This window comes from Corvus hawaiiensis, chromosome Z (genome assembly GCF_020740725.1).
Source record: "Corvus hawaiiensis isolate bCorHaw1 chromosome Z, bCorHaw1.pri.cur, whole genome shotgun sequence".
Classification (NCBI taxonomy): Eukaryota; Metazoa; Chordata; class Aves; order Passeriformes; family Corvidae; genus Corvus; species Corvus hawaiiensis.
The window spans coordinates 25,334,440-25,348,705 of NC_063255.1; the positions used below are offsets into that span (position 1 = coordinate 25,334,440).

At 41.2% G+C, this 14,266-nt stretch overlaps 1 protein-coding gene across 2 annotated transcripts in view; it reads right to left on the reverse strand.

Moving 5' to 3' along the window:
- Nucleotides 1-381: 381 nt before the first annotated feature.
- LOC125319527 (3'-5' RNA helicase YTHDC2-like) overlaps nucleotides 382-14,266 on the reverse strand; it is a 30,981-nt gene continuing 17,096 nt past the window's right edge. For both annotated transcript variants that reach the window (XM_048290791.1, XM_048290792.1), the window contains 13 exons: nucleotides 13,622-13,727; nucleotides 13,368-13,487; nucleotides 12,748-13,020; nucleotides 12,103-12,229; nucleotides 11,421-11,626; nucleotides 10,499-10,694; nucleotides 9,265-9,374; nucleotides 7,541-7,830; nucleotides 6,961-7,138; nucleotides 5,751-5,954; nucleotides 3,738-3,920; nucleotides 2,573-2,672; nucleotides 382-2,426 (listed from right to left, as the gene is read on the reverse strand). In XM_048290791.1, the coding sequence (XP_048146748.1) occupies nucleotides 2,583-2,672; nucleotides 3,738-3,920; nucleotides 5,751-5,954; nucleotides 6,961-7,138; nucleotides 7,541-7,830; nucleotides 9,265-9,374; nucleotides 10,499-10,694; nucleotides 11,421-11,626; nucleotides 12,103-12,229; nucleotides 12,748-13,020; nucleotides 13,368-13,487; nucleotides 13,622-13,727 (2,083 nt within the window). In that variant the 3' untranslated portion in view covers nucleotides 382-2,426; nucleotides 2,573-2,582. The remainder of the gene's footprint in view (nucleotides 2,427-2,572; nucleotides 2,673-3,737; nucleotides 3,921-5,750; nucleotides 5,955-6,960; nucleotides 7,139-7,540; nucleotides 7,831-9,264; nucleotides 9,375-10,498; nucleotides 10,695-11,420; nucleotides 11,627-12,102; nucleotides 12,230-12,747; nucleotides 13,021-13,367; nucleotides 13,488-13,621; nucleotides 13,728-14,266) is intronic.

Sequence of the window (14,266 nt, forward strand, 5' to 3'; positions counted from 1 at the left end):
TCGCTTAGGGATCGGGGATCGTTCTGCCCGCATTCCCCACCATTATGTTGCAGTGGGGATACTGCAACACGCATATATCAAACCAGGAGTCCCGTGGAAAGGAAATATATACGGACAGACAGATTCTTGCTAGCTGTTTCAGAGATGTTTATTTCTCCAGCCGCATGGCCGGAGCTCTGCCGAGGAACTGTTCCAGTCACGGGACCAAGGGTCCTTCTGCCCGCGCAGGGGAACACAAACCAACCAGTGGGAACGAGGCTGAGCAGGGGCAGGGAAACCCCGTGTCTGTGCCCTCAGGGCCCCTCTCCCAGGGCTACATGGCAGGGGAGAGACCCCAACAGTTCCTTTCCTCCACACTCTAGTTATGGACAATGGTCTAGCTTGCAAGAACTTAATTTACTCTTTAACACAGAACAACCTCCAATCTGGGATTTTTACTGTTGTTGAGGGGATGGTCACAGGCCATTTCTCCCATTTGTCATCACCAATGCAAGGATTGTGTTGAATTGCTGGCTGTTGCTGCCCTATTACTTTTCAGATAGATTCAGGTCCTTGCCCTTCTTCCTGCTTTAGTTTTCACTGCAGGTATGATGATCACACTCAGTCACGATCAGGCAGGTGGGGTGCCTCTAAAAACTATGCTGCAGTGCTAGAGTTCTTTTGCAGGCTGATGATGCTGTTGGTATCATCACAGAAAGTGGCAGTCCACTTCTGCTACTGGAGCGTAAGGGCTTTAGGCAGCCCTGCTAAAAGCAGACGGTTACAGACACCAGACCAACAGCTTAAGGGATAAACGGTCCACCTCTAAATACGGTGCACGAGAAAATACAGATCAGTAGTACAGTTACTTGGGTAATAATAATAATATCATGTAATTCACCATGACTGGGGCTAGATCTAACATCTGGGCATACAAAGACTTACCACGACCATGTCTCTGTCAGGCAGGCAAGCAGGGTACAATCTCTTCTCCACTCAAGTGTTCTAGACTGGCCAGTGGCCTTGTGGAATGCAAATTCCACGGCTGGACTGTCCTTTTTATCATCAAGCTGCAGAAGTCCTACCTGGGCTGGTTAACCAAACATTACACCCCACCTGTGCTCCCTCTCTGGGCCAGCTCCGTCCCTGGAGTGCACAGGGCCCTGTAAATCTGTACAAGGCACTACTGCCCCACATTCCTGCGTGGGCACAGGCCTGGAAGTACTGTAAAAGGCAGCAAGAGCCTCATGCACTGTCTTGAGACACAATGTATTAGGCAGTACAGCCTTACATGCACCCAGTCAGTCCTGGCAAAGGTAAAACTGATGGTTCATGTATGGAGCTCGCTACACAGAAGGCAAAATGGATGCACAGGGTAATATCCTGAACAGACATGAGAAAATAGGTAGAGGCTCAGCAGCAGAAAAAAGTTTTGGTTTAGCCAAAGAATGGCCACAAACAGTGCTGACAGTGATCACAGTGAATTTATACCGGCCTTACAGTACAGTATGTTAAGGACTAAGAAAAAGCCAAATAAACCAAGTCAGTAGTGGTATGGAAGAAAAAGAAACAACTTGAAAGAAAGCATGAAGACTTATGTTAAATGATCAAGGAAATTGTACTGGTAATTATTTTTTATATTCTTTTAAAGAAATACAACTCTTCTACCAGTGCCTAAATTAGCGAACTATTGAAGTGCCACTTGGCCACAGGCCTCTGAAAGACTGTTTCAGCTTGTCAAGGTGCGAGTCCCATCTTAAAGGTGAAAAATAATCAAAACATCAGCGGACGCACCCAATCTCAAAAGTCTCATGCTCCTTCTTCTTTATTTAAATGAAATTTAATTAAAATAATCAAATCCAATAATAATTAAATAATTAATAAATAAAATAAAATTAAACTAATTAAAAATAATTACATTTAAATAAATTAAAAATTCACATCTCCAGCTGCTTAGGTGTTTATATGACTACATTCTTCTCTCTTGCACTGTGGATGCAGAAGTTCAACCAACACTTACGGAGCCTTTCAACATATTTGGAGTTATTATTTTTTTAACTGAACTGCAAGACTGATTAATTAACATTTACATTCTCATACCTTGTACTGGGCTGAGAAAGCTTTAACTGTAAACTGCGTATCTGAACTGTCTGCTATGCTATTTTAAACCCACAGACAACTTACAAGGGGTCCGTTGTTTCAAACTTTGTTTTGAACTTAACTGTATTTTTAAGTATCAGCTGCACACTACTGTAAAAAAACCAACTCAGCCAAAAACCAGGCTGGCAAGAAAACACTGAAAACAACACAATTCCCTCTTATTTTTCCACTTCTAGCTGCACAGCATGACTAAGAACGTCAGGAGGTTGTTGCGCCGCCTTCTTCCTCATCTTCACTGTAGACGTGCTGCTGGTTCTCGTGGCTGATGTTTCAACAACCTAAACCAGCTGGAAAAAATTCAAAATGAATAGAATATTTAGTACCAAGTGTACCTCTCCTTCCACAAGCTACAAAGACTGTACTGTGATGATACACTGTATGCGGACAGCTTTTCCTCTACCACAAAACCAGGAAGCAACGCAGGAGTAACTACCTCTGCCATACTACTTGGCACGCTCAGTCAGGTTTTTTCCTGCCAAAGGAATACGGTCCCAAAGCTTCAGCAACTGCTCTCCAACTTGTGGTTCCAGCTCCTAGAAAGGATCAGGAAATCCGGGAAGTTATCTGCACTGCTGCTATTGAGCATACAGAAACTATTTATTACTGAATTAGGTGAGGTTGCCGGTGATTGCTTTCAAACTTTCTACAAGAGCTCATCCCTTTTGCTATTGGGACAAACATCCGAACTCCCAGCAGAGCAAGGTTTTCTTACTAGGGCTCAGCAGGAGATAAAAACATTCATAAGCCACCCTGGCCTAGAGGGTGTTTGGGGTGTTTCCATTCCCAGTGAGATGTCAGTTCTCACAAAGATAATTCCAGTGAACACACTACCTCCATACACAAGAACGGACACACCAGATACTTCGTACCTCCCACAGGTCACTCACTAACTAACTAAAGATCATTATTTTCCACATCTTTTAAGTTGAATTCCATCAAGCGTGGTGGAGAATGTGGAAAGAGAGGTCACAGGAAATACAGTGGCTGTCCTTTCCTTGTACTTCTTTCCTCCAGTTTCTTACAACTGGAGAGAGTTTTGGAGAAGAGAAGGTGAAACAAAAACTTTAGCTCTTGAGTCATCAAGATGTTTTGGGAGGGGATGGAGAGAGGGCAGAAACTGCCACAGAGAAATTCTGTGCCAATTCTTTGGCTTTTTGTAGTTGCAGTTAGAGCTTTAACAGATTTGAGAACAGTCCTAAGCTTTACCTCAAAACTCGGGATTCTCTTCAGGCTTTACAGAAAAAATCTTTTCATTATGAACAGTTATTTGGGTGTAACAGACTGTCTAAGAGAATACATCTCAACCAAACATGGCACAAACCTCCAGAACTAAATTACAAAAAAACCCCAACAACTTCTTTTTGGAAGCATCCACCTTTAAATCATTTTTTAAACACGTAAGCAAGAAACTGTTTTGATTTTATCAAAATGTCTCCATTACTTCAGCGGTAATTCTGCATTCGCTGAAGGTACAATGCACCAATGAACTGGGATTCAGATTAGCAAGACACATGAACAAGTGGCGATAAACTGAACAAGCCAATAAAAAATACACAGTTCTACCAAGTGAAGAAAACTTTAGGAGAGAGTAACATTACCTGGCCATCTCTACCTATCTGTACTTTCTTACTGTCGTTCCACGGGTTGAGCAAATGGTGTGCAAACTGAAAAGGAATGCTTTCTTTTCGGATCCAGTCCACCTTAAACACACCTCCGAAACCAGCAGATCCCCAGTCTTGACTTTTCTCACGCCCAATTGCTGAACCCATTCTAGCAAACCCCTGGGACAAAAATGGAAAGAACAGACATAATGGGACCACATCTGTCTGCGGCAGAACGAGATAAATAACTGAACTTCCTGTGAAACTTTCAAAATAGTTTCAAAGTGATTAACACACTCTCCACCATGAAGCTGGAGCTTCCAAAATGTTTTACATCTAGAAAGTTAGAAGTAACACTTCTTTTTCCACTTCAAATATGCCTTGTAGGGTTTGACCGTAAGGAATGTCCCTCAATGACAGAATTATCACTGAAGGTTTTTTGAGCTTCGTAACAGATTAAAAAGCTGTTGCAAAACCACCTGAAGCAGAAGGAAATCAAGATGAATATTCTAGTACAGAACAGTCCGTTAGATATTCACATTCCTTGTCAGTTGTAGGTTATTTTTGCAGAAATCCCTTTGTTCCTTCTCATGTTCCCTCTACGTTAACTTCCACATAGAACCGGGACAGTGTAGCTGTTCTTCCAAGAAAGAAGTCAAAGCTGCTTTTATTTCCCTCTTTAGTGAAGCTGGACAAAATTCCACCATGACAAGTATTCAGAAAGAAAATGAAAGGAACCCCAAACCCGAGATAGCATTTAACTTACTTCAGGACACCCTGACTTGCCCACACACCAAACAAACCAGAAGTGAACCCAACCCCACAGACAACGGATCTACTATTCAGGTGAATTTATGCCAGTTAGGATGTAGCAGTCCAAAAGATGCAGTTCACTGTGTAAATTACCAGCACTCACTGCTGTTGTAAGACATGCAGTCCTAGATAGCTCAAGGCAGACTTAAATGAGAATTAATGAAAGGAACAGTGGAAAAAAAATAAATGTGGACTAGAAAGAGACAGTTGGGACAACAGAAGATTAATAGGGAAGTTAATCCCACATTCCCATGAGGGTGCAGTGCCCCGTCACAACTGGAGGGCAGGGCAAGGTCAACCACCTGCACTCCTGACGTCGGCGTGTCTTCCCTTCCCCGCTACCCTGTCTGAGAGCACCAATGCAACCGCCCATTTTCGGTATCAACTGGCTTGCTGAAAATTACTTGCCAGTATTACACCTGCGTTTGCCAAATCATCGTACACCGTATGTCACTGCAGTCCTTCAGTGGTATTGCCAAGACAGGTGTGTTTTGGTTGGTTCCTTAGATTTTAAGTTCAGCTCATTTTTACAAATAGCTTATATATGAAGAAGTAAGCGGGCCTTTCTTTAGCTGGAACAACTGAATTTAGCTGGTTCAAAGCTAACGTGCAACTTTGCACTACCAGGTCAAGTTTTTAACTTCAAACTGACCACAGATTTGACCAACAAACTGTTGACATGTATCTCACTGAACATGAAGTCAAGACACAGCTCTGGAAGAATCATGGCCAGCTTCCTAACTGGAAGTGAATAAAACCAGTTTTTATTAAAATTTTAATAGAGTAATGTATGAGTTTCCTGGCTTTAGAAAGCTATGACTTGCCTGTAACTCCTTGCTCACTTACAATACACACTTTGGCATGCAAAGAGTAGCAATCCCTGAATTTGTCAGGATTTTTGGGGCGCTTTTTGTTGTTTTAAGAGGATTAATGTAGGGTATAAACATTATTCTGACTCACGATGTTTGGAGGCAATTCTGTCTCTGCCTTCGAGGGACAAACTGAGCTAACTAGAAGAGCATGTTTCAGAGAAGAATTAAATGCTCTTTCTTCAGCAAGCACAGACATTTGCACACTGCTCTGCTTCTCAGAAGGCCAGGAGTCATAAGCAAAGCTGTCCACACTACACACAGTCATCTGCTGCACCCTCCTAAACCACCAACTACTGCTAATACTTAGTTTTAGATTAGGACTCACCTGAAAGCATCCAGACCCTTGAACAGAAAATATTAAGTAAACCAGGCTGCTCTCCCAAAAAGCTCCATTCAGTTTCCCTTCATTACTTGGCGTAGTGGACCATATTCCCTTCTGTTGAGAAATATCAATGTTTTGCAAGTTGCTACTTTTCATTATAAAGTACCGAACTGGCATATTTTGTCTTGGTGAAGGAGATCTGCAACCCTGGAAAAAATAAATTAAATTAATAAATACAACAAAATAAACCAGGCTTTATTTCTGAAGCGTTACACACACGAACATAGAAATCCTTGACTGTGCTCCTCCCTTCCTCCTCCAGCTTCTGGAAGAAACGTAAAATCAGCTGGTCCTGTCTGAAATGGCTGTAAAATGTATCCGACGTCTATTTTACATTTTGAAAGCACTTCTCAACAATTCCTCCGTGAGGAGCCGAAAACAAGTAGAGCAGAAGAGGAGTAAAAAGTCTAGTGATTAATTACCATTTGTTTAAGTCTGACACGCCTTGAGATGGCACCAAAATTAATCATCCTAGACTGCAGCCTACAGCACACCACTCCCATTTCTACCTTCAGGAAACATGTTTTCTTCCTTTTACACTGGCTCAACCTAAAAGCTGAAAAACTCAAGAGGAATTACTAAATCCTCCAGTGAGTCCGTGAGGTTTCGTTTCAGTGATCTGTTCAGTATCACTGCAGTTTACCATTCAAGTATATGGGGACAATTATGACAATAAGCTCGTTAAATGTGTGCTTTGTTAAAATAACCTTCACAAAAAACCCCAAGCAGTCATAATAAGGCAGGTAACACAGATAACACAATATTTAAAGAGAATCTGTATCAATGGATGCTGTTACAGAAACAGAAAGGCAGAATCCAAAAACTTCAGAAGTGTGTGTACAATGTACTAATTTAGTTGAAAAAAATTAATACACCTTCACCGTTTATTAGAAAAAAAAAAAATCCCATTTTTTTACTTTGGATAGCTTTACCTCAGCAGTCCACAAATACTATCTCTGCTGTATTAAACTAGCGTAACAAGGATATTTAGTCTAGATTTTAAGTTCCAGAAGGAAGTATTATGCAGCTGTTATAAATGAAAAGTTAAGTCAGGTTCCTAATTTAGCCGTAAAATACCTAATTGTTGCAGAATGGTATCAGCAAGACATCCCTTTACTTTCGAAGAGCAGGGTGGTACTTTGGAGAACTCTACCTTTGCAGATACTGGAGAAGAAGGACTAGCACAGGGGCTGGGACAGCTACCGCTGTCTGCAGGCTTCACTGAGGACTGAGCTGATCTGTCATCTGAGGATCGTTTGGAGAGCAAAATGTCTTTTTCTTTGTACTTCTTTGGCTGGTGGAGTGCAGGAGATGTAGATTTCACTGAAACTCTAAAAAGGACATGCCTTGAGTTTCACGAGCACTCACTGAACAATTTACATACATACCTGTCAGCCTACTGCATGGCCACATGTATTACAGCAACTACAACATATATTAAACACTAACTAAAAACCCATACCGGTCATGCATTGTTTTTTAATGCTACTGCTAAACCTTGTCTGCTACTTCTCAAAGATCACAATTCATGGACAATATTCCTGACTGCTCTCTCAAACAGCAGGCCCATGTATGAAATACTTCTCAGTGAAACTACAATGCAGCATAGGACAGTATCACACCTTTCAACTGTACTTCCACTATTTCCACCTCCTTATTACTAGCAGAAATTTAAGTGGTGCTTGCATACATAAACTGCAACCTACAGTGCCTAGAAGACCTCAACATCTTACTTTTCAGCACTAGAGGAGTCAGAGAATTCAGTTTCTGTTGAGCTTTTTCTACTGTTGGTTGACTTCCATGTAGATGCCAAAGGAAGCTCTTCACAAGTCACAGGCCTCGGTCTCTGGCCAATTCCTGAAGGCTGCTGCAGACCTGCAGACTGTTCTTCAGCACTCAGAACAGCTGTAATTGCTCTTACAGTTGTTTCATCAACTTGAGACCACGGTTTAGAAGGAGCTCGCATACGACGCAGGAACAAACTGTGCCACTTCTGCCTGAGTTGCAACAGCATCCCAGCAGCCTGTAATGAATTCCAATTCTGTTACAGACTGATGAAAATTACATCAGGCAGGTGAGAGTACCCTACTCTTTCCTATCAGGCAGCACCTCGCATTCCAGGGAGAACAAGGTCCAAACTGAAAGGCAAGACCAAGGTCTTGGGGAGGGGGAATAACTCTTACTTAAAGTAAGATGTTAATTTACTTTCTTTTCCTTGGACGCAAGGTAATTTTTGGAACATTTCCTTTAGCTCTGTACTAAACTTTACACTGTATTGCAAATCCACAGATTTTTTTTCCTTTTTATCTTTCTAGAAAACCCACTTTTTTCATGCTTTATGCCCTTCCTATCAAATCAATCTGTACTCACGCACTCTTGAGTCATACCTGAGGGAAAAGAGCTCTAAGTGACATTTTTCTTACACAGACTTCTGCTCAAATGCAATGACTAAATTCAGAAGACTAGAGTCTAATTCCCATGTTATCAGAAATGCTTCCATTGAAAAAAAATTTTTAAAAATCACTCTTCTGGACATGTCTAGGACAGACAGCATTATTATTAGAGCTGGTAAGTTCCAGTGTTTCATGATCCATAAACTACCTCCTACCACAGCCATAGCTCTTCAATGACCTAAAGCCTTCTGTTTCAAAGAGGCTTTTATTTCTCCTTCCGAAATCTGATAGCAACTTTCTTTCAGCAACTCCAGCTTCAAATGCTCCTTTTTCGATCCGATGCTCTCAGAGAAAGAAAAACACAATATGCCAATGTGACTGTTCTCTCAGCTCCTCTTCAGATTTTGGCTATCCCAGCTCATGCTGTGGCCTGATGGAGCACCACACAGGCAGGACAGGAGGCCAGAAAGGGCAATAGGGCCATTATGCAGCCACTGTCACGTGCAGCCTGCTGTCCCCTGCAGCCCTTATCTTTTGTCTGGCAGTCTCTTCAGAATGTGCTCACTTGTGGAAACAGACAAAACTGCCAAGCTCAGACACATAAAACATCATATTGCCCAGAAAGTTTCTGAAGCAGATCCAACAGCATCTGGACTGCTGAGGCTTTCCTGCTCCCTCATGTGAGAGACAGGACACCCACACCATGATGGAGGAAGAGGGATGAGCACTCTCACTGTTGGATTAGGTGACCAATTATTTTTTGTCTTTTTGCTCATAGGTACAAGATTTGAAAGGTATGGGTGGTAGGTTATGAAACCTTGCGACTTGCACGTTGAATACGTGAATTCACGTGACAACTCTGGGCCAAAGGGGATTGAAGCCCTTTAACTCTTGATGGGCTCACAAAATACGGGTTAAATCACAGAGTACTTAGTTTGACAGACCCCAACGGACCATGACATTCTTAGAGAAAATTCTTGGCTACTCAAATGTTACAAAAACCTTTTCACATCTTTTTATAATCCTTCTACATGAAGCAAACACAGGAGTGAATTCTTACGTACTTCAGGGTCCAGTCTGAGATGAAGCCATTCATCCAGCTTCAGTAGTGCCAGATCAGCAGTTGTTTTGTCCTCCATCTCACTGTCACTGCTATCATTAGATACCCCTCCCCCTGAATTAAAGACAAAAGGTGCATTAGCATTTCTGTATTATTTCTACTTATATACAAAAACCTGAACACTACCGTATTACCAGCAATAAATATTTTTCCTTCTAAAATTGACTTTACAATGTAAACTGTTGTAAAACTACTTCTTCTTTTCTGCAAATACACTGCAGAGTCTTTGCTCCAGATAGGAGCAGTCAAGTAGCCAGACCTGCTGAAGATCCTACTGTGTAAAAACCTGTACTGATGTGGTCTGACTCAACTCATGTACCTTCACCAGTATTCACAAGCCACAATCCAGCTGTTGCCCGAAGCTGTTTCTAAAACCACACGTGGCTCTATTTCCTAGTAAAAGAGCAGATTTTTTTACTAGATTACTAGATAAAGACCTAGTAAGAAAAAAAAAAATTATAGATACGTATGGCTATTAATTAGGAATCCTTATTTCCTAGAGTGCAATTCAATCAGCATGAACACTATTCTAAGGTCAACAGTTTAAAAGCAAGACAGAAAAGCTTCACAAATAAGTTGGACTTTTAGTTTGATTCAACCTATGAGAACTAGCAGCAGTTATTTTTGCTTCCATTCCTACAGCACTCCATTTAAATAAGAAAAAAAAAGGAAATTTCTATATATTCTCCATTACTTCTAGTTAACAGCACAGCTAATTGACATTAGAAATTATCAGTGGAAAATATCTTGAAAATGCATGCGTCGGCTAGAAGCAGTATGTCTTGTTTGCCATACTGATTGTTTCTAAATTATTCAGTTTGAATAATCTGGTCTGAAGTATCAAATAAAGCAGTCTGGAGAAAAAGAACACACATGCTACACTTCTCAGTACTAGTATTATCATTAGACACTGTGGCTGCATTCTCTCCTTACAAACTGCACTGTAGTTTCTGAGACCCCAGAACTGTGTCAATTATGGATATGAATCTGTAAGGAATCCCAAAACTGAGACATTTGTTACAGAACCTACAAACTATTCCTGAATAGCTACAGGAATCATTACACTGTTATTTCAGAAGTCGCCAATATATGCATTAAAAATGATTGAAAAAGAAGCTTTGCACACCACACACTGGTGTATGCCAATAGAAACATTCCAAATCCACACTCCAGTGTACCTCGGAAGGCTGAAGATGCCTGCAAGGCGTTACTTGGCAGTCTGGCTGGTCCACAGAAGAGGGACACGGTGACAGGTGTCACAACAGAGCAGCACCTGATGTTTGCTGTCTTGCGAGCTCTCGTCATTTCGTCATAGATAAGCCAGTCTGTAGGGAGGGCCTGGATGGCTGCAGCTTGTCCATTTGCTGGGGGAACCTGTGCAAGAGCAGATAAGACGGGGCTATTATACCCTCTACCTGTAGTTAACATACATTTTAATATCTTTCTTATTTTATCCAGAGACACTGTGGATGCCTCAGCCTGGCAGTGTTCAAGGCCAGGCTGCGTGGGGCTCTGAGCAACTTGGACTAGTGGAAGGTGTCCCTGCCCATGGCAGGGGGTTGGAACGAGATAAGCTTTAAGGTCCCTTCCAACCCAAACCGTTCTGTGATTCTGTATCTTTAGGAAGAAATACGTATATCATTATATACGTATATAACACATACGTATATAAAAATAAAAATAAATAAAAATATACACGCAAATAAAAAAGCATGAGAGAATTCAACCAGATGCACAAATTATCCTACCACCATGAAACAAAATACTTTGCTTTCAAAAGAGATGTTAAAGAAGAAAAGTTTCAGAGCAGAACTTCTTGCTTTTAAGAGCAGGGATCATTATATCTTTACAACAATTTTACAGCTAGGGGTGGTTTTTTGTCATTTTGCCTTGTTCCATCTAGAGAAAGGACTAATTGAAACAATGGAAAAATGAACCAACTCCAATTCTACCAACTGGTAGGAAAAGTATTTTCTAAAGCTGCAGTGTTTAATGCCCTTGCTGCTTTTAAAGTACTGACAACTAGGAAAAGACGTCTCTAAAACATCTGATAGATTCTAGTGCTCTATTTTGTGAACTAGAAATTCAAAGTGATTTTACCTTGTTATACTGAGATTGACCAAGAACAGAGGTAGGATGAAATCGCACTTTCTTCTCCTTTGGTTCAGTCAACACCAGGCTTTCCCTGTCTACATGCACAAGATTGGGATACATCCCGGCCACTAAGGCAGCTTTAATTACAGCCCAGTTCTCAGAGTTAGTATTAACATCTCTAATATCAGCTCCTCCTCTGGCTCTCACAAAACCTGTCAGAAGAACAGGACAAAACGGTGCCACGTTAGCTTGTGCTTGGCTCCCAAAAGGAATTTGAAAACAAAGGTGAAATAAACTACTAATTTGTTGCATCTTTCACCACTGCCAACCTTAACAGCATCAAGAAGAAACCATTACACTGAAATCCCTCCCAATAAGGGGTTGTAGACTAACACAGAATACAATTATTTTCTACAATACAAAGACATTTCCTATGGGAATAATTTACTAAAACATAATGACCCAAAGAAATTCATCTCGACACTGAAATGCAGTGCCATGTGGAGATGAGGATGCCTTCGGTTAGATCAGCCACACCTCCTCATCTACACCATACCCTGCATCAACGTGTACGTGAAGGTCTGATTCAAATTAAGTAAGAAAAATGACACCAGTGAACATTATTTCTGTTACAATTTCTATAGGCTGGACTTTAAAACGAGGTTAAAATTTCTTCCAAGCTATTTACCCGAGGCTCTAAGCTGGCCGAGCAGCTGTGTTCTCATTCCTACGATGATTTCCATCGTGGCTTGGGATAGGAAGTTCTTTTCACAGAAGGCTCTCTCCCAGCCATCACCGCGTGCCTTCTGCCACGCCTGAAAAAGTTTTTTACATTTGCCTATCAGTCTGACTAGCTAAAACTAAAAAATGCATTTTAAAAAAATTACATTTATGTCAATAAAATGAAGGCAAAACCCACTCTGGAAGTAAATGCATCAAACTAGATTTTTTTTCTGTTCAAGAATTAGATTCTCTTTACCTATTCACTCCAGTGATCATTACGTCAAGTTAAAATGATTGATTCAATAAAGATCATTACATTAAGATCATGATTTGAAGTTATCAGTGTAGCAGGATGTAAAGAGCCACACTGTTGGCACATGGCTGGAACGCTCACAATCTTATAAGGTTTGGAAACATCAACAAAACATACCACAGAAAGTGTTCCCTCACACATTGATGAGTCCAATACACAGGAAAGCCACTAGGCAAAAATAACGTCTTCTCCAAGGCCTTAATCACAGTCCACCACTCTACATCCAAGTTGACTGGTACTTTATTTGCCTTGATGGGTGATCTCCTGTGATGAGTACTCTCTGAAATGAAATCCTACCTGGAAAGCCCTGAGCAGGGCCATGTGGTCACTGAACGTCCCTGCAGCAAAACGCTTCCTGCACAGCATGGCCGCACACTTTTGGGAGGCCAGCGTGGGCAGCACAAAAGGGTCTTGGCAGGCAAGAGCACAGGCAATGGTCAGAACAGGATCCAGGCACTTCAGCACAACTGCATACAACACCATTTTACCCAGGTGTGGCTCTACAGGTAATTCAGTGAGGTGGTAACCAAGCTCAGTGAGATCTTCCCAAGGGTCCATGGCATCTATGGTCTGTTTATAAACAAACAAACAAAGGAGAGGGGGACAGGGACAGTGGACTAAATCAGTTTACAGTAAAAGCAGAAAGGATGTGAATACTGGACATTAACGAGACTTGTTCCCAAACACTAAAACAGCAAGTCCAACTATTAACAGAGACAACTTTGAATCACTCTCTTCCCCGACATGGAAAAACACATCCCCACACACAAAATGAAAACAGACAATAAACAAGAACTCAGAACATCCTGAAGTAATTAAAAACAGCTTCAGTACAAACAGAAGTCAGTAAGGTAGGCTGCTACACCACAAATATGGAATCAAACGAAATTCCCACCTAAACCTATTCCTTTCCTGACCTTAAGCATGTGCACAGCATTTCTGACAGTTACAGCAGGCGGAGGATCAGGAGCTTTCATAAGAAAGTCTACAACTGGACAATTAATTGGAGCCAGAAGCTTTGTGTATAAACAAATCTCCTGCAAGTTCAAAGGCAGAAGAAAAAAGGTTACTAAGACTTGGAAACAAACCCAACACACGATTTTTTGCAATTAATAGTATGGTTTGATGACATTAAATTTTTTAAAGTTACAATTTCAAACTGAACATGCACCTGAAGTGGCATTCTTAGAAGTTCTGGAGACTGAAATTCCAACATATTCTGAAATCGGAGCCTGCTGAAGAGACGAAAACAGACTCCAGGCTGACAGCGCCCAGCCCTTGAAAATAAAGTATGGGAAGTTGTGAAAATTAGGATTTTTTTCTAAAAACAAAACCAACCAACCAAAAGCCAACAAACAGACACAGAAACTTAGAACGGAAAAGCAGAAGCAGTTCTGTGAAGAAGGTGTTGCTAAGGGTAAGTCACACACAGAGTTTGAGTTTTGCAAGCGTGGATTATTTTGGATGGCATGGAAATTTTTTATTGTAATTTTAACCCAACACTGAGAAATCTGGAGAAACAAAAACAAGGCTTATCTAAGTAAAGGCCGTGGGTTTTTTGCTAACCTAAGACCAGTCCAAATCTCAATCATCCTTTGCTGTAAGGACTCTAAGCTGCAAACTTTGTTTCTTCCCTGTGCATCCCCCAAACAGAAGTTACTCTTGGAGTAAAAGGTAGAATAAAGATTAAATAACTTGTGACTGAAGGGACAGAGACAGCAAATTCTCACATTCACACACAAATACTTGACGCTTAATGCCAACAGAATTGATGAAACAGGCATTTGTTGCTACAAAACTTCCAAGCCCTCACCCA